The sequence below is a fragment of the Oncorhynchus kisutch genome, unplaced genomic scaffold (assembly GCF_002021735.2).
Source record: "Oncorhynchus kisutch isolate 150728-3 unplaced genomic scaffold, Okis_V2 scaffold1831, whole genome shotgun sequence".
NCBI classification, from domain to species: Eukaryota; Metazoa; Chordata; class Actinopteri; order Salmoniformes; family Salmonidae; genus Oncorhynchus; species Oncorhynchus kisutch.
In genome coordinates this window covers 5966-24997 of record NW_022263776.1, presented here as the reverse complement: position 1 = coordinate 24997, position 19032 = coordinate 5966, and the positions used below count along the sequence as shown (strand labels likewise).

At 45.1% G+C, this 19032-nt stretch overlaps 1 protein-coding gene across 1 annotated transcript in view; it reads right to left on the bottom strand.

The window, feature by feature from the left end:
* The window catches only part of LOC116368095 (neogenin), a gene marked incomplete at both ends in the record, with an annotated part of 31365 nt that extends 12939 nt beyond the window's left edge, over positions 1–18426 (bottom strand). The window contains 5 exon segments of the mRNA XM_031819094.1: positions 2803–2852; positions 3022–3160; positions 12794–12942; positions 16274–16428; positions 18192–18426. Of these exon segments, the coding sequence (XP_031674954.1) occupies positions 2803–2852; positions 3022–3160; positions 12794–12942; positions 16274–16428; positions 18192–18426 (728 nt within the window).
* Between the last annotated feature and the right edge of the window lie 606 nt (positions 18427–19032).

The window sequence follows — 19032 nt, the reverse complement described above, 5'->3', positions numbered from 1 at the left end:
ATAGTGGTACTAAATACACCGCCCATCTCTATAGTGGTACTAAATACACCGCCCATCTCTATAGTGGTACTAAATACACCCCCATCTCTATAGTGGTACTAAATACACCGCCCATCTCTATAGTGGTACTAAATACACCCCCATCTCTATAGTGGTACTAAATACACCCCCATCTCTATAGTGGTACTAAATACACCCCCATCTCTATAGTGGTACTAAATACACCCCCCCCATCTCTATAGTGGTACTAAATACACCCATCTCTATAGTGGTACTAAATACACCGCCCATCTCTATAGTGGTACTAAATACACCGCCCCATCTCTATAGTGGTACTAAATACACCCCCATCTCTATAGTGTACTAAATACACCCCCCCCCATCTCTATAGTGGTACTAAATACACCCCATCTCTATAGTGGTACTAAATACACCCCACCCATCTCTATAGTGGTACTAAATACACCCCATCTCTATAGTGGTACTAAATACACCCCATCTCTATAGTGGTACTAAATACACCTCCATCTCTATAGTGGTACTAAATACACCCCCCCCCCCATCTCTATAGTGGTACTAAATACACCCCCCCCCCCATCTCTATAGTGGTACTAAATACACCCCCATCTCTATAGTGGTACTAAATACACCCCCATCTCTATAGTGGTACTAAATACACCCCCCATCTCTATAGTGGTACTAAATACACCCCATCTCTATAGTGGTACTAAATACACCCCATCTCTATAGTGGTACTAAATACACCCCATCTCTATAGTGGTACTAAATACACCCCATCTCTATAGTGGTACTAAATACACCCCATCTCTATAGTGGTACTAAATACACCTCCATCTCTATAGTGGTACTAAATACACCCCATCTCTATAGTGATACTAAATACACCCCATCTCTATAGTGGTACTAAATACACCCCGTCTCTATAGTGGTACTAAATACACCCCATCTCTATAGTGGTACTAAATACAACTCCATCTCTATAGTGGTACTAAATACACCCCATCTCTATAGTGGTACTAAATACACCCCCCCCCCCCCCATCTCTATAGTGGTACTAAATACACCCCCCCCCCCCATCTCTATAGTGGTACTAAATACACCCCCCCCCCCATCTCTATAGTGGTACTAAATACACCCCCCCATCTCTATAGTGGTACTAAATACACCCCATCTCTATAGTGGTACTAAATACACCCCATCTCTATAGTGGTACTAAATACACCCCATCTCTATAGTGGTACTAAATACACCCCATCTCTATAGTGGTACTAAATACACCCCCCCCCCCCCATCTCTATAGTGGTACTAAATACACCCCCCCCCCCCATCTCTATAGTGGTACTAAATACACCCCCCCCCCCCATCTCTATAGTGGTACTAAATACACCCCATCTCTATAGTGGTACTAAATACACCCCATCTCTATAGTGGTACTAAATACACCCCATCTCTATAGTGGTACTAAATACACCCCATCTCTATAGTGGTACTAAATACACCCCCATCTCTATAGTGGTACTAAATACACCCCCCCATCTCTATAGTGGTACTAAATACACCCCATCTCTATAGTGGTACTAAATACACCCCATCTCTATAGTGGTACTAAATACACCCCATCTCTATAGTGGTACTAAATACACCCCATCTCTATAGTGGTACTAAATACACCCCCCCCCCCATCTCTATAGTGGTACTAAATACACCCCCCCCCATCTCTATAGTGGTACTAAATACACCCCATCTCTATAGTGGTACTAAATACACCCCATCTCTATAGTGGTACTAAATACACCCCATCTCTATAGTGGTACTACATACACCCCATCTCTATAGTGGTACTAAATACACCCCCATCTCTATAGTGGTACTAAATACACCCCATCTCTATAGTGGTACTAAATACACCCCATCTCTATAGTGGTACTAAATACACCCCATCTCTATAGTGGTACTAAATACACCCCATCTCTATAGTGATACTAAATACACCCCCATCTCTATAGTGGTACTAAATACACCCCCCCATCTCTATAGTGGTACTAAATACACCCCATCTCTATAGTGGTACTAAATACACCCCATCTCTATAGTGGTACTAAATACACCTCTATCTCTATAGTGGTACTAAATACACCCATCTCTATAGTGGTACTAAATACACCCCCCCCCCCCATCTCTATAGTGGTACTAAATACACCCCCCCCCATCTCTATAGTGGTACTAAATACACCCCATCTCTATAGTGGTACTAAATACACCCCATCTCTATAGTGGTACTAAATACACCCCATCTCTATAGTGGTACTACATACACCCCATCTCTATAGTGGTACTAAATACACCCCCATCTCTATAGTGGTACTAAATACACCCCATCTCTATAGTGGTACTACATACACCAAGCAGCAAGAGGTCCTCACTCAGTTTAACACATCTCCATGTGCTGCAACAGCAAGAGCTCCTGACTCCTGGCTCATTCACAAACGGACACAAGTGAGCTGGATAGAAAGCCTTCCTGTGTGAGATGAGCCTCTAGATGTGTGAGGCTGTAGGAGTTGTGATAGAGAGAGACGAAAGCCTTCACAGGCCCAGTCTCCAGCCGCTTGCTGGGTGGATCGATACAGGGTTCAAGCACAACGCTAGCAGTCTGTGTGTGAGCTGAGCCCACTGACAAGAGCTAATGGCATGGAAAACAGGGTTAGGCCCACAGCTATCACATCACCTGAGAGGTAGGGAGAGTGTCTGCGTGCTAAAGAGAAGTGGCTGACTTGTGCTTACCTTTGAGTTGTGAACTTCCACAGTGAGGTTTTGAGGAGGGGCACTGGGGACTGTAGGGGTAAAAACAAGGTGTTTTACTCTTTAGAACTCAAGAGAGATCACCTTAACACACCAGGTCTTTAACATCTTCCTCTTCAGAAAGAAGACTGCCCGTTGTGATCTACCCATTTCTCCTATGAGAGAGGAAGAGTTCCGCTCCTTCATCTGTCCCCTGCTTACCATCAGACAGGGTGGTGACGGTGATGTCTCCTGTGGACACTCCCGGACCGTGCTTGTTGAAGGCCACCACTCTAATGCTGTACTCTGTGAACTTCTTCAGACCCATCAAGGTGTAGGACAGAGCTCCAGCGTCTACGTCCTGAGAGGTTGAGAAGAGAGGTGGTACACACAAAGTTAAGTAGTGCTTCTGTAGATTTATTTTGTACTTCTCCTTGTTTTGTACTATTACTACCACCATCACCACTACCACCACTATCACCACCACTATCACCACCGCTACTACTACTATCACCACCACCACTATCACTACCACCACCACTATCACCACCGCTACTACTACTATCACCACCGCCACTACTACTATCACCACCACCACTATTACTATCACCACCACTACTATTACTATCACCACCACGCTACTACTACTATCACCACCACCGCTACTACTACTATCACCACCACCGCTACTACTACTATCACCACCACCGCTACTACTACCACCACCACCGCTACTACTACTATCACCACCACCGCTACTACTACTATCACCACCACCGCTACTACTACTATCACACCACCGCTACTACTATCATCACCGCTATTACTACTATCATCACCTCTACTACTACTATCATCACCGCCACCGCTACTACTACTATCATCACCCTCTACTACTATCACCACCGCTACTATACTATCACCACCGCTACTATTACTATCACCACCGCTACTACTACTATCACCACCTCTACTACTACTATCACCACCTCTACTACTACTATCACCCACTCTACTACTACTATCACCACCTCTACTACTACTATCCACCACCTCTACTACTACTATCACCACCTCTACTACTATCCACCACTCTACTACTAATCACCACCTCTATACTACTATCACCACCTCTACTACTACTATCACCACCTCTACTACTACTATCACCACCTCTACTACTATATCACCACCTCTACTACTACTACTCTACATCACCACCTCTACTACTACTATCACCACCTCTACTACTACTACACCCACCTCTACTACTACTATCACCACCTCTACTACTACTATCACCACCTCTACTACTACTATCACCACCTCTACTACTACTATCACCACCTCTACTACTACTACTATCACCACCTCTACTACTACTACTATCACCACCTCTACTACTACTACTATCACCACCTCTACTACTACTACTATCACCACCTCTACTACTACTATCACCACCTCTACTACTACTATCACCACCTCTACTACTACTATCACCACCGCTACTACTACTATCACCACCACCGCTACTACTACTATCACACCACCGCTACTACTACTATCACCACCACCGTCTATACTATCATCACTCTACTCATCACACGCTACTACTACTATCATCACCTCTACTACTATCATCACCTCTACTACTACTATCATCACCTCTACTAACTACTATCATCACCTCTACTACTACTATCATCACCTCTACTACTACTATCATCACTCTACTACTACTCTACTACTACTACTACTATCATCACCTCTACTACTACTACTACTACTATCATCACCTCTACTACTACTACTACTACTATCATCACCTCTACTACTACTACCTATCACCACCTCTACTACTACTATCACCACCTCTACTACTACTATCACCACCTCTACTACTACTATCACCACCTCTACTACTACTATCACCACCTCTACTACTACTATCACCACCTCTACTACTACTATCACCACCTCTACTACTACTATCACCACCTCTACTACTACTATCACCACCTCTACTACTACTATCACCACCTCTACTACTACTATCACCACCTCTACTACTACTATCACCACCTCTACTACTACTATCATCACCTCTACTACTACTATCATCACCTCTACTACTACTACTACTACCTACTACTACTATCCTACTACTACTATCACACCTCTACTACTACTATCACCACCTCTACTACTACTATCACCACCTCTACTACTACTATCACCACCTCTACTACTACTATCACCACCTCTACTACTACTATCACCACCTCTACTACTACTATCACCACCTCTACTACTACTATCACCACCTCTACTACTACTATCACCACCTCTACTACTACTATCACCACCTCTACTACTACTATCACCACCTCTACTACTACTATCACCACCTCTACTACTACTATCACCACCTCTACTACTACTATCACCACCTCTACTACTACTATCACCACCTCTACTACTACTATCACCACCTCTACTACTACTATCACCACCTCTGCTACTACTATCACCACCTCTGCTACTACTATCATCACCTCTGCTACTACTATCATCACCACCGCTACTACTATCATCACCACCGCTACTACTATCATCACCTCCACTACTACTATCATCACCTCCACTACTACTATCATCACCTCCTACTACTATACATCACCTCTACTACTACTATCATCACCTCTACTACTACTATCATCACCTCTACTACTACTATCATCACCTCTACTACTACTATCATCACCTCTACTCCTACTACTACTACTATCACCACCACCGCTACTACTACTATCACCACCACCGCTACTACTACTATCACCACCACCTCTACTACTACTATCACCACCACCTCTACTACTACTATCACCACCACCTCTACTACTACTATCACCACCACCTCTACTACTACTATCACCACCACCTCTACTACTACTATCACCACCACCTCTACTACTACTATCACCACCACCTCTACTACTACTATCACCACCACCTCTACTACTACTATCACCACCACCTCTACTACTACTATCACCACCACCTCTACTACTACTATCACCACCACCTCTACTACTACTATCACCACACCTCTACTACTACTATCACCACCACCTCTACTACTACTATCACCACCACCTCTACTACTACTATCACCACCACCTCTACTACTACTATCACCACCACCTCTACTACTACTATCACCACCACCTCTACTACTACTATCACCACCACCTCTACTACTACTATCACCACCACCTCTACTACTACTATCACCACCACCTCTACTACTACTATCACCACCACCTCTACTACTACTATCACCACCACCTCTACTACTACTATCACCACCACCTCTACTACTACTATCACCACCACCTCTACTACTACTATCACCACCACCTCTACTACTACTATCACCACCACCTCTACTACTACTATCACCACCACCTCTACTACTACTATCACCACCACCTCTACTACTACTATCACCACCACCTCTACTACTACTATCACCACCACCTCTACTACTACTATCCACCACCTCTACCCTCACCACCCCTACTACTACTATCACCACCACCTCTACTACTACTATCACCACCACCTCTACTACTACTATCACCACCACCTCTACTACTACTATCACCACCACCTCTACTACTACTATCACCACCACCTCTACTACTACTATCACCACCACCTCTACTACTACTATCACCACCACCTACTACTACTAACTACTACTATCACCACCACCTCTACTACTACTATCACCACCACCTCTACTACTACTATCACCACCACCTCTACTACTACTATCACCACCACCTCTACTACTACTATCACCACCACCTCTACTACTACTATCACCACCACCTCTACTACTACTATCACCACCACCTCTACTACTACTATCACCACCACCTCTACTACTACTATCACCACCACCTCTACTACTACTATCACCACCACCTCTACTACTACTATCACCACCTCTACTACTACTATCACCACCTCTACTACTACTATCACCACCTCTACTACTACTATCACCACCTCTACTACTACTATCACCACCTCTACTACTACTATCACCACCTCTACTACTACTATCACCACCTCTACTACTACTATCACCACCTCCTACTACTACTATCACCACCTCTACTACTATCACCACCTCTACTACTACTATCACCACCTCCACTACTACTATCACCACCTCTACTACTACTATCACCACCTCTACTACTACTATCACCACCTCTACTACTACTATCATCACCGCTACTACTACTATCATCACCTCTACTACTACTATCACCACCGCTACTACTACTATCACCACCGCTACTACTACTATCACCACCGCTACTACTACTATCACCACCTCTACTACTACTATCATCACCTCTACTACTACTACTACTACTATCATCACCACTACTACTACTACTACTATCACCACCGCTACTACTACTACTACTATCACCACCGCTACTACTACTACTATCACCACCGCTACTACCACTACTATCACCACCGCTACTACTACTACCTCTACTATCACCACCGCTGCAACTACTACTACTATCACCACCGCTACTACTACTATCACCACCGCTACTACTACTACTACTACTATCACCACCGCTACTACTATCACCACCGCTACTACTACTACTACTACTACTACTACTACTACTACTACTACTACTATCACCACCGCTACTACTACTACTACCACCACCACAACTACTACTACCACAACCCCTACTACTATCACAACTGGTGGAAACACCAAGTCACTCGGCTCCGTCATATCTTCACATGGTCTCTCCCATCATTGCCATGCGGATGACAACTACTTCTCTGCTTCCTCCCTTCTGACACCTACACTACCGTTCAAAAGTTTGGGGTCACTTAGAAATGTCCTTGTTTTGTCCATCAAAATCACATCAAATTGATCAGAAATACAGTGTCGACTAGTGATGCACCGATATGACATTTTTGGCCGATACCGATATTTTCCTTGCCAAAAACCACAATACCGATAAGCATTCTAGTACAGTTAAATAGTTAACACACATGGACGGAGCGGTCAAAGGCACTGCGTCTCAGTGCAAGAGGCGTCACTACAGTCCCTGGTTTGAATCCAGGGTGTATCACATCGGGCCGTGATTGGGAGTCCTATCGGGCAGCGCACAATTGGCCCAGCATCGTCTGGGCCGTCATTGTAAATAAGAATTTGTTCTTAACTGACTTTCCTAGTTTCACTTTTTTTATTTTTTTTATTTTTTTTAAACCTTTATTTAACCAGGCAAGTCAGTTAAGAACACATTCTTATTTTCAATGACGGCCTGGGAACAGTGGGTTAACTGCCTGTTCAAGGGCAGAACGACAGATTTGTACCTTGTCAGCTCGGGGGCTTGAACTCACAACCTTCCGGTTACTAGTCCAACGCTCTAACCACTAGGCTACGCTGCCGCCCACACACACACACACAACCCAAAAAGTTATTTTGTTGGCATTTATGCATGTCCCATTACCAGTAAAACATAATCAAAACCTATTTCTTTCACTTACTTGCTGTGCTGTTTTGTTGTTCAGTCGTTTAATAATAAATAACATGACAATCTTTTCAGTAGCTATAGTTAGCTAGCTAACATCTAAATAACCCTAATTCATAAGAGAGTTCTTATTTCATTAATGGTGGTCGGACCCATCATGTGAAGCTAGCCACAATAAGGATTAGCCACAATAATGGACTTTGCGATTAGCCTTCAAAATAAAAGTATGGCATAATTCTACAATTTGTATTAATTTGCATCACTGTCAATGGCATACTTTTATTTTGAAGGCAAACCGCAAATTCCACTATTGTGCCTAATCCTTATTGTGGCTAGCTTCACAACACATAACCTGGTCAGGTCGAGCCTCACTAGCCAGATGAAGCTAGCTGGCTGCTTATAACTTTAGCTTTGGGAAACAGGGTTAAGTAGCTGGCTAGCTATTTATTTTCATGAACTGAAGTTCAATTTCAATAGGCGAACAACAAGTGGCAACCTAGCTAATACTTACAAGGAATCATTGCTAAGAATAATGAAAACGACTGCAGTTTTTAGGCTGGTTGTATTGGTGCTAGCTAGGTACCAAGCTAAAGCTAGCTACCCCAGAAGTTGGTCGAACAAATTATGCTTTATTACTAACGCGGTATGGTAAACACATCGTTCGTGGCAGATGTTTGCGGACTTTTTAGTACAGCTTTGACAGTGCTACTGTATCTTTTTTGACACGCAAAAAAGACCCAAACGGCTTTCCATAGTATGCATGTCGTGAAGCTAATAGTGACGCTATTACAGTGTAACTCCGTTAGGGCAACATCTGAAAAATAGCACACTTGGTAGTTTGTACCGGTGTTCGACCAGTCGGCGAAAGCCAACATCACCCAGAGAACGTTTGATTGTCAAGGGCAATGAATCCCATTATCTTGGCTATAATGGATTTCCCCTTTGAGTTGTCTCACTGAAATGTTTTTACTTTTTCAAATGACTTGTTGACTGCTCGATCCACACAGCAGACATTGTGGGCTAGGTTAGGAATGCTGTGTTTAACTTATAGCGCAACATTTTACGTGGCGCCATTACATCATGTACCTTCATTATATAGGTATGCACGTCAGCTTTGACATCAGTTTTGTACATCAGGCGTTAAACTAGACATCGGCCGATACTGATGTTGGCATTTTTTGCGAATATTGGCTGATTACGATGTGTTCACTGATATATTGTGCATCCCTAGTGTAGACATTGTTAATGTTGTAAATGACTATTGTAGCTGGAAACGGCTGATTTTTTATGGAATATCTACATAGGTGTACAGAGGTCCATTATCAGAAACTCCTGTGTTCCAATGGCAGGTTGAGTTAGCTAATCCAAGTTAATCATTTTAAAAGGCTAATTGATCATTTGAAATTATGTTAGCACAGCTGAAAACTTGTACTGATTAAAGAAGCAATAAAACTGGCCATCTTTAGACGAGTTGAGTATCTGGACCACCAGCATTTGTGGGTCCGAGTACAGGCTCAAAATGTCCAGAAACAAAGGACTTGCTTCTAAAACTCGTCAGTCTATTTTTGTTCTGAGAAATAAAGGCTATTCCATGTGAGAAATTGCCAAAAAACTGAAGATCTCATACAACGCTGTGTACTACTCCCTTCACAGAACAGGGCAAACTGGCCCTAACCAGAATAGAAAGAGTGGGAGGCACCGGTGCACAACTGAGCAAGAGGACAAGTACATTAGTGTCTCTAGATTGAGAAACAGACTCCTCACAAGTCCTCAACTGGCAGCTTCATTAAATAGTATCCGCAAAACACCAGTCTCAACATCAACAGTGAGGAGGCGACTCCGGGATGCTGGCCTGTTAGGCAGAGTTGTAAAGAAGAAGCCATATCTCAGACTGGCCAATAAAAAGAAAAGACTAAGATGGGCAAAAGAACACAGACACTGGACAGACGAACTCTGCCTTGAAGGCTAGTGTCTGTTCTTAATCTTTTTTATATATGATGAACTTCACAGGGTGGTGAAAGCGCACAGTGACGAGCTTGACGCTCCTTTCCAATAAATATCAAGGGTCTTATTCTGATTACATGATGATAAAAATAATCTTGCTCTTTTGTCAATAATAATCTTATCATGTACAGTCGTGGCCAAAAGTTGAGAATGTGAAAATGTATATTTGTCAAAGTCTGCTGCCTCAGTTTGTATGATGGCAATTTGCATATATTCCAGAATGTCATGAAGAGTGACCAGATGAATAGCAATTAATTGCAAAGTCAGTTATCAGGTCATCAAGAACTTCAAGGAGAGGGGTTCAATTGTTGTGAAGAAGGCTTCAGGGCGCCAAAGAAAAGTCCAGCAAGCACCAGGACCGTCTCCTAAAGTTGATTCAGCTGCAGGATTGGGGCACCACCAGTACAGAGCTTGCTCAGGAATGGCAGCAGGCCGGTGCGAGTGCATCTGCACGCACAGTGAGGCGAAAACTTTTGGGGAATGGCCTGGTGTCAAGAAGGGCAGCAAAGAAGCCACTTCCCTTCAGAAAAACATCAGGGACAGACTGGGGTAAAGTTATTTTCTCTGATGAATCCCCTTTCCAATTGTTTGCGGCATCCGGAAAAAAGCTTGTCCGGAGAAGACAAGGTGAGCGCTACCATCAGTCCTGTGTCATGCCAACAGTAAAGCATCCTGAGACCATTTTTGTGTGGGGTTGCTTCTCAGCAAAGGGAGTGGGCTCACTCACAGCCTCACAGTTTTGCCTAAGAACACAGCCATGAATAAAGAATGGTACCAACACATCCTCAGAGAGCAACTTCTCCCAATCATCCAGCAACAGTTTGGTGACAAACAATGCCCTTTACAGCATGATGGAGCACCTTGCCATAAGGCAAAAGTGATAACTAAGTGGTTCGGGGGAACAAAACATCAATATTTTGGGTCAATGGCCAGGAAACTCCCCAGACCTTAATCCCATTGAGAACTTGTGGTCAATCCTAAAGAGGCGGGTGGACAAACAAAAACCCACAAATTCGGACAAACTCCAAGCATTGATTATGCAAGAACGGGCTGCCATCAGTCAGGATGTAGCCCAGAAGTTCATTGACAGCATGCCAGGGCGGATTGCAGAGGTCTTGAAAAAGAAGGGTCAACACCTCAAATTTGGACTCTTGCATCAACTTCATGTAATTGTCAATAAAAGCCTTTGACACTTATGAAATGCTTGTAATTATACTTCAGTATTCCATAGTAACATCTAACAAAAATATCTAGACACTGGAGCAGCAGACTTTGTGGAAATTAATATTTGTCATTCTCAAAACTTTTGGCCACGAATGTAGGCTATACACACATTGTATCTGCGAGCTGTTGTCTATAGTGCACATGCCACGACCAGAGTTGGCACATTCACTATATAACGCAACATTATTTGTGACAAAACCATCAGTTGTTGGAAATGAGATAGAAACACTTCACTGTTTTTCTTCTTCTGTACATGGGAGTTTAATCACAAAAGTTATTTTATGGGTCAATTTGATGGAAACAGTTATCTGGTGGGAAAATGCGCATATTGTTTTGATGCAGATTTTGTATTTTTTTTGTGCATAAAAATCTGTTGTCAATTGGATGGAAAACTAGCTACTTATTTTAAAAAATCCCCTTCTATTTGGGTACTGCCCTAATCTTTGTCCCTGGGTAGTAAAACCACAGTGCCTAACTGTTCAACTGAAGTCAGGCGCGCCATTGTGACAGCTTCCTCCCTGTAGACATGCCACTTCCTGAAGCCTTCCCCGTCGCTGCCTCAATAATTCATCCACTCCAACACCCCGTTAGCTACCCTGTTCTCTGGATTCAACCTTTGTTCCTCTCTTTTCAGATAAAGAGATAGTCAGATAAGCCTCTTCTCTTCCTGTCAGCCTCTCTCTCTCTCTCCTCTAGGGAGCGAGGGACGGCAGCAGCAACAGCATCATTACTCGTTGTGCTGGCTGACATTTCATCCATTATCATATTAAAGGCTCTTTAACGCCTGGCTGGTTGGGCTGGCAGGGCTGGATGACTCAGGAGGCTGTGCTGCGGTGCGCTGCACTGTGGCCTGCTGGGAGACTGGGGAATGGGGAGGGTGGTGCTGCCAGCTATCTGATAGAGTGGGAATAGAGCAGAGGCTTTGGAACTTCAGGGGAACAGGAGTTTCAAGGCAGTCTACTGGGCTGTGACCGAGCTGGGACACTTCAATGGGCTATATGGTGCTGATGCTAAACCGGGAAAAGCAACGGTTCATTTCACTGTTCTGTTTTGCTTGTTTGCAGTCTTGTTGTTATATCATCACAAGACTAATCTCTCTCATAGAATATGATGGATCATTATTTCAACATATAGGGCCATCTAACTCCCCCACCCATCACACTGGGTCTTACCTGTTCCAGGTCCAGACCCTTCTCCATATAGTAGACCTTGTAGGTGAGGACGTCTCCGTTACCAGTGAGGGGCGTGTCCCAGCTGAGGGTGACGGAGGTGGGTGTGGTCGACACAGCCTGCAGGTTGGGGGCGGGGCCAGGAACTTGCACTGGAAACACCAAAGGATACAGCGGACACTTAGTATGAATCCCAAAATAAAAAGACACAGGAAGGCATTTCCCCCCCAAATCTCAATATTTGTATTTTTTTTCATATGTAAGCCACATCATATAACCACACTTGCACAAAACCACACTCTCATTCAATCACTTGGAGACAATTTTGTCCCAATTTGAAAGACTGCCATTTTGGAATGTCCCCCTGTTTTTTTCTTAAACCGCAAAGCCTGACACACATGCTGTGGTCATTTCCCCACATCATCCCACCAATCCCTCTAGCATGGTATTGCAGTAGGTGAGAGGGGGGAGCGGGGACAGACAAGGTCATGCTTGGTTTACAGAGGAATTTATTTGAAGTATTAAGTTAATTGGAATTGGTTAGCCGAGAGAGAGCGGCTGGGACTAAACCAAGTGTTTGAGGAGGGAGAGGGGTGTTTCCATTGTTGTTTGCTCTGCAGGGACGTGGGTCATTACATTCAATTAACAGCTCTGGTGCCGACCGGCGTAGCTGTTTAACACAAGACTGTGGTAGCAGGTGCTGAGAGCCACACATCTACTAGAGGATGTAGTCTCTAGACGGATAACGATAGGGTCTGAGAAACTGAGCTGTGTGGCAAATGTAATGCATCACTAACCATACCTGGTCCTCAAGAGAGAACTTCTGTGGTGTTTAGGATGACGTGTGTATGCATGTACACTACTGTTCAAAAGTGTGGGGGTCACTGAGAAATATCCTTGTTTTTGAAAGAAAATCAAATTTTTTGTCCATTAAAATAACATAAAATTGATCAGAAAAACAGTGTAGACATTGCTAATGTTGTGAGTTTCAGAAGAAAGGTCTTTCTAGCCATTTTGAGGCTGTAATCGGACCCACAAATGCTGATGCTCCAGATACTCAACTAGTCCAAAGAAGGCCAATTTTATTGTTCTTTAATCAGAACAAGTTTTCAGCTGTGCTTACATAATTGCAAAAGAGTTTTCTAATGCTCAATGAGCCTTTTAAAATGATAAACTTGGATTAGCTAACACAACGTGGCATTGGAACACAGGAGTGATGGTTGCTGATAACGGGCCTCTGTACGCCAATGTAGATATTCCATAAAAAATCTGCCGTTTCCAGCTACAATAATCGTTTACAACATGAACAATGTCTACACTGTATTTATGATCAACTTGATGTCATTTTAATGGACATTTCAAAAATAAAGTTATTTGAAAAACAAGGACATTTCTAAGTGACCCCAAACTTTTGAATGGTAGTGTATATACAGTATGAGTCAAACATTTGGACACACCTACTCATTCAAGGGTTTTTCTTAATTTAAAACTATTTTCTACATTGTAGAATAATAGTGAAGACCTAAAAACTATTAAATAACACATTCATGTAGTAACCAAAAAAGTGTTCAACAAATCAAAATACACTGTATATACACAAGGAACCTATAGCAGTGTTTTAACAGACAGACCATGTTGATTCTACATGTAATACAAACTACGCCTGGAAAATACTTGAGACCCAGTTTCACTGACAAATACCCCAATTCTTCTCTAAGGGAAAGGAACATGTACCGTTGCTGTGCGTTAGCTGCAGATATGCCTGGCAGTACACGGAGGCTCTCATTTGTCAGTATATATAGTAGGTGTCTGTAAGATATATACAGTGAGGGATGCAGTGTGGTCGGTCCAGGTCGGGTACTTGGAATCAGGTCAACAGTTTAAACCTTCATTTATAACCTAGAAGAGATGCTGTCAGACAGACAGACAAATTTGTCCCTGGCACTGGCTGCCCCCTTTGCTATCCCCACGGGTAGTTAGGCTCCCGCCGGCACACATTATGGAGTGCCAGGTGCAAAGGACACAGGTAGAGAGGCAGAGACTGACCCAGAAACTGGGCAACAGCCGAGCCGTGATGGTGGGAGAGAGGAGGAGAGATGAATAGGCTGAGCCGTGAGGGAGAGAGAAGTAGAGATGGATAGGCTGAGCCGTGAGGGAGAGAGAAGTAGAGATGGATAAGGCTGAGCCGTGAGGGAGAGAGAAGTAGAGATGGATAGGCTGAGCCGTGAGGCAGAGAGAAGTAGAGATGGATAAGGCTGAGCCGTGAGGGAGAGAGAAGGAGATATGGATAAGGCTGAGCCGTGAGGGAGAGAGAAGGAGAGATGGATAAGGCTGAGCCGTGAGGGAGAGAGAAGGAGAGATGGATAAGGCTGAGCCGTGAGGGAGAGAGAAGGAGAGATGGATAAGGCTGAGCCGTGATGAGGGAGAGAGAAGGAGAGATGGATAGGCTGAGCCGTGATGGGGGAGTGAGAAGGAGAGATGGATAGGCTGAGCCGTGATGAGGGAGAGAGAAGGAGAGATGGATAGGCTGAGCCGTGATGAGGGAGAGAGAGGGAGAGATGGATAGGCTGAGCCGTGATGAGGGAGAGAGAAGGAGAGATGGATAGGCTGAGCCGTGAGGGACAGAGAAGGAGAGATGGATAGGCTGAGCCGTGATGAGGGAGAGAGAGGGAGAGATGGATAGGCTGAGCCGTGATGAGGGAGAGAGAGGGAGAGATGGATAGGCTGAACCGTGAGGGAGAGAGAAGGAGAGATGGATAGGCTGAGCCGTGAGGGAGAGAGAAGGAGAGATAAATAGGCTGAGCCGTGAGGGAGAGAGAAGGAGAGATGGATAGGCTGAGCCGTGAGGGAGAGAGGAGGAGAAATGAATAGGCTGAGCCGTGATGAGGGAGAGAGGAGGAGAAATGAATAGAAGGGTGTTCACCTCCACTGTGCCATGGAGGGGGAAGCCTTTAGCATGTCTACTGTAGAGCTGTGAGGGGAAAACGCTCCAGTCACAACATCCTAAAAAGGCCTGGTATACACTGTGAATGGATACAGTGTCAAAGTTTTGTATACACTGTGAATGGATACAGTGTCAATGTTTGACGGAGGAGGTATTACGGATTGGAGAACTGGAAGGAAGGAGGATGGATTTTAATTCAGCCTGCCTACCATACCCCACTATACACACACACCCTTCTCCCTCAGCCAAAGTATGGGAGGCCATGTTTAAACACACACCTCTCTCACAAACACACACACACCCTTCTTCCTCAGCCACAGTATGGGCGGTCATGTTTAAACACACATCTCACACACAGGTAAGTAACTGGAAGGAAATGAACAACCACTACAGAGGATGTTTCTACGGCCTAGATAGGAGAGGACTGTAGTCCTCTGAGCGACAGTGGGGTGGTCTGGGTTCATGTTTATCCCTGTGTAAGTGTTTATGTTTGTTTGTAGAGTATACAGTATGTTTGTCTGTGTGTGTGTGTGTTTTACCTTCACCCTGGGTGGCCACCTTGAGGACAGCAGAGCTCTCTCCCAGGCCGTTCTTGTTGTGTGCCACCACCCGGAACTTGTACTTGGAGTCGGGCATCAGGTTCTGAATGGTGACCTGCATCTCACCTGGCCGACTGGTGTTCAGGATACGCTCCCTGAGACACACACACACACACACACAACAGCCCGGGTTAGTGTACCCACTATCAACAGCCCGGGTTAGTGTACCCACTATCAACAGCCCGGGTTAGTGTACCCACTATCAACAGCCCGGGTTAGTGTACCCACTATCAACAGCCCGGTTAGTGTACACACTATCAACAGCCCGGTTAGTGTACACACTATCAACAGCCCGGTTAGTGTACCCACTATCAACAGCCCGGTTAGTGTACCCACTATCAACAGCCCGGTTAGTGTACCCACTATCAACAGCCCGGTTAGTGTACCCACTATCAACAGCCCGGTTAGTGTACCCACTATCAACAGCCCGGTTAGTGTACCCACTATCAACAGCCCGGTTAGTGTACCCACTATCAACAGCCCGGTTAGTGTACCCACTATCAACAGCCCGGTTAGTGTACCCACTATCAACAGCCCGGTTAGTGTACACACTATCAACAGCCCGGTTAGTGTACACACTATCAACAGCCCGGTTAGTGTACACACTATCAACAGCCCGGTTAGTGTACACACTATCAACAGCCCGGTTAGTGTACACACTATCAACAGCCCGGTTAGTGTACACACTATCAACAGCCCGGTTAGTGTACACACTATCAACAGCCCAGTTAGTGTACACACTATCAACAGCCCAGTTAGTGTACACACTATCAACAGCCCAGTTAGTGTACACACTATCAACAGCCCAGTTAGTGCACACACTATCAACAGCCCAGTTAGTGTACACACCATCAACAGCCCAGTTAGTGTACACACTATCAACAGCCCAGTTAGTGCACACACTATCAACAGCCCAGTTAGTGCACACACTATCAACAGCCCAGTTAGTGCACACACTATCAACAGCCCAGTTAGTGTACACACTATCAACAGCCCAGTTAGTGCACACACTATCAACAGCCCAGTTAGTGCACACACTATCAAAAGAAGGCAAGCCATACTACATCACTTGATTTCTACTGAGTGGACAGTATTGTATTTACAGACTACACACCATTACATAGCAAGAGTCTACCTGTACACTGGGTAGTGTGTATGCTATAGGGGCCCTCAGCAGGGTGTATGCTATAGGGGCCCTCAGCAGGGTGCATGCTATAGGGGCCCTCAACAGGGTGCATGCTATAGGGGCCCTCAACAGGGTGCATGCTATAGGGGCCCTCAACAGGGTGCATGCTATAGGGGCCCTCAACAGGGTGCATGCTATAGGGGCCCTCAACAGGGTGCATGCTATAGGGGCCCTCAGCAGTGTACATGCTATAGGGGCCCTCAGCAGTGTACATGCTATAGGGGCCCTCAGCAGTGTACATGCTATAGGGGCCCTCAGCAGTGTACATGCTATAGGGGCCCTCAGCAGTGTACATGCTATAGGGGCCCTCAGCAGTGTACATGCTATAGGGGCCCTCAGCAGTGTACATGCTATAGGGGCCCTCAGCAGTGTACATGCTATAGGGGCCCTCAGCAGTGTACATGCTATAGGGGCCCTCAGCAGTGTACATGCTATAGGGGCCCTCAGCAGTGTACATGCTATAGGGGCCCTCAGCAGGGTGTATGCTATAGGGGCCCTCAGCAGGGTGTATGCTATAGGGGCCCTCAGCAGGGTGTATGTTATAGGGGCCCTCAGCAGGGTGTATGCTATAGGGGCCCTCAGCAGGGTGTATGATGTACTGTACTGAATAGAGGGCCTACCTGCTATAATACACTGAGTAGTGTGTAATACTGTACTGCCTAGGGTCCCTACCTGTTGGTACCCTCCTGATTGAAGTAGACAGAGTAGGTGAGGTCTTCTCCGTTGGGCTCAGCAGGAGGGCGCCAGGTGAGCTTGATGAAGCGTGTGGAGACCAGCGAGGCCACGACGTCACGGGGGGCGGAAGGGGTGGGGCCAGTGGGGTTAGCCACACCTCTGGAGCCTGGCGTTACATGGTCAGTAGTGTCAGGAGTCAGTGAGGGGGGAGGAGGGGTGGGGAGGGCTACATCTTTGAGGGTGGAGTGGTGGGAGATGAGTAGGGGTCAGGTGGATGGAAGGTGAAGGGAGGTGAAGAAGACCGCGAGAGAGAGAAGGAGAAAGAGGTGGACGGATGGCGGGCATCCAAAAGGAACAGAGAGAAGAAGAGAAAGGAAAGGACAGCGAAATAAAGGAGAACAAAAAAGAAAACAGAAGAAACACACAAAATAACCACGTGACAAAAAAAGAGCTCTCAGCATGACAAGGAATCACAAAAACACACTAATATCACGCTGGAATAATCACAACGAAACACAATACAAAAGAGGGAGACTAAACATGCACAACATCTCTAATGGAAGAGGGGAGCAACACAAACACCACTGACTGGTGTATGAACACATATAGAAAATACAGTCTAGACTTGGTACATATTCTACATAGCAAAGTGTGACCTTAGAGCTCCACACCAACTGTCAAACCCACCCTATAATGTTTTAATGCACTTGTACTGGCGCTATTCCACAGTCTACCCACAGCAATGTGAAAAAATGTCATTTGGTGCTTTCTCAGAACAATCTGTGGTTAGACATGGGTATATCTGCTTTCTATTTCATTCTAGACGACTGAGACAACA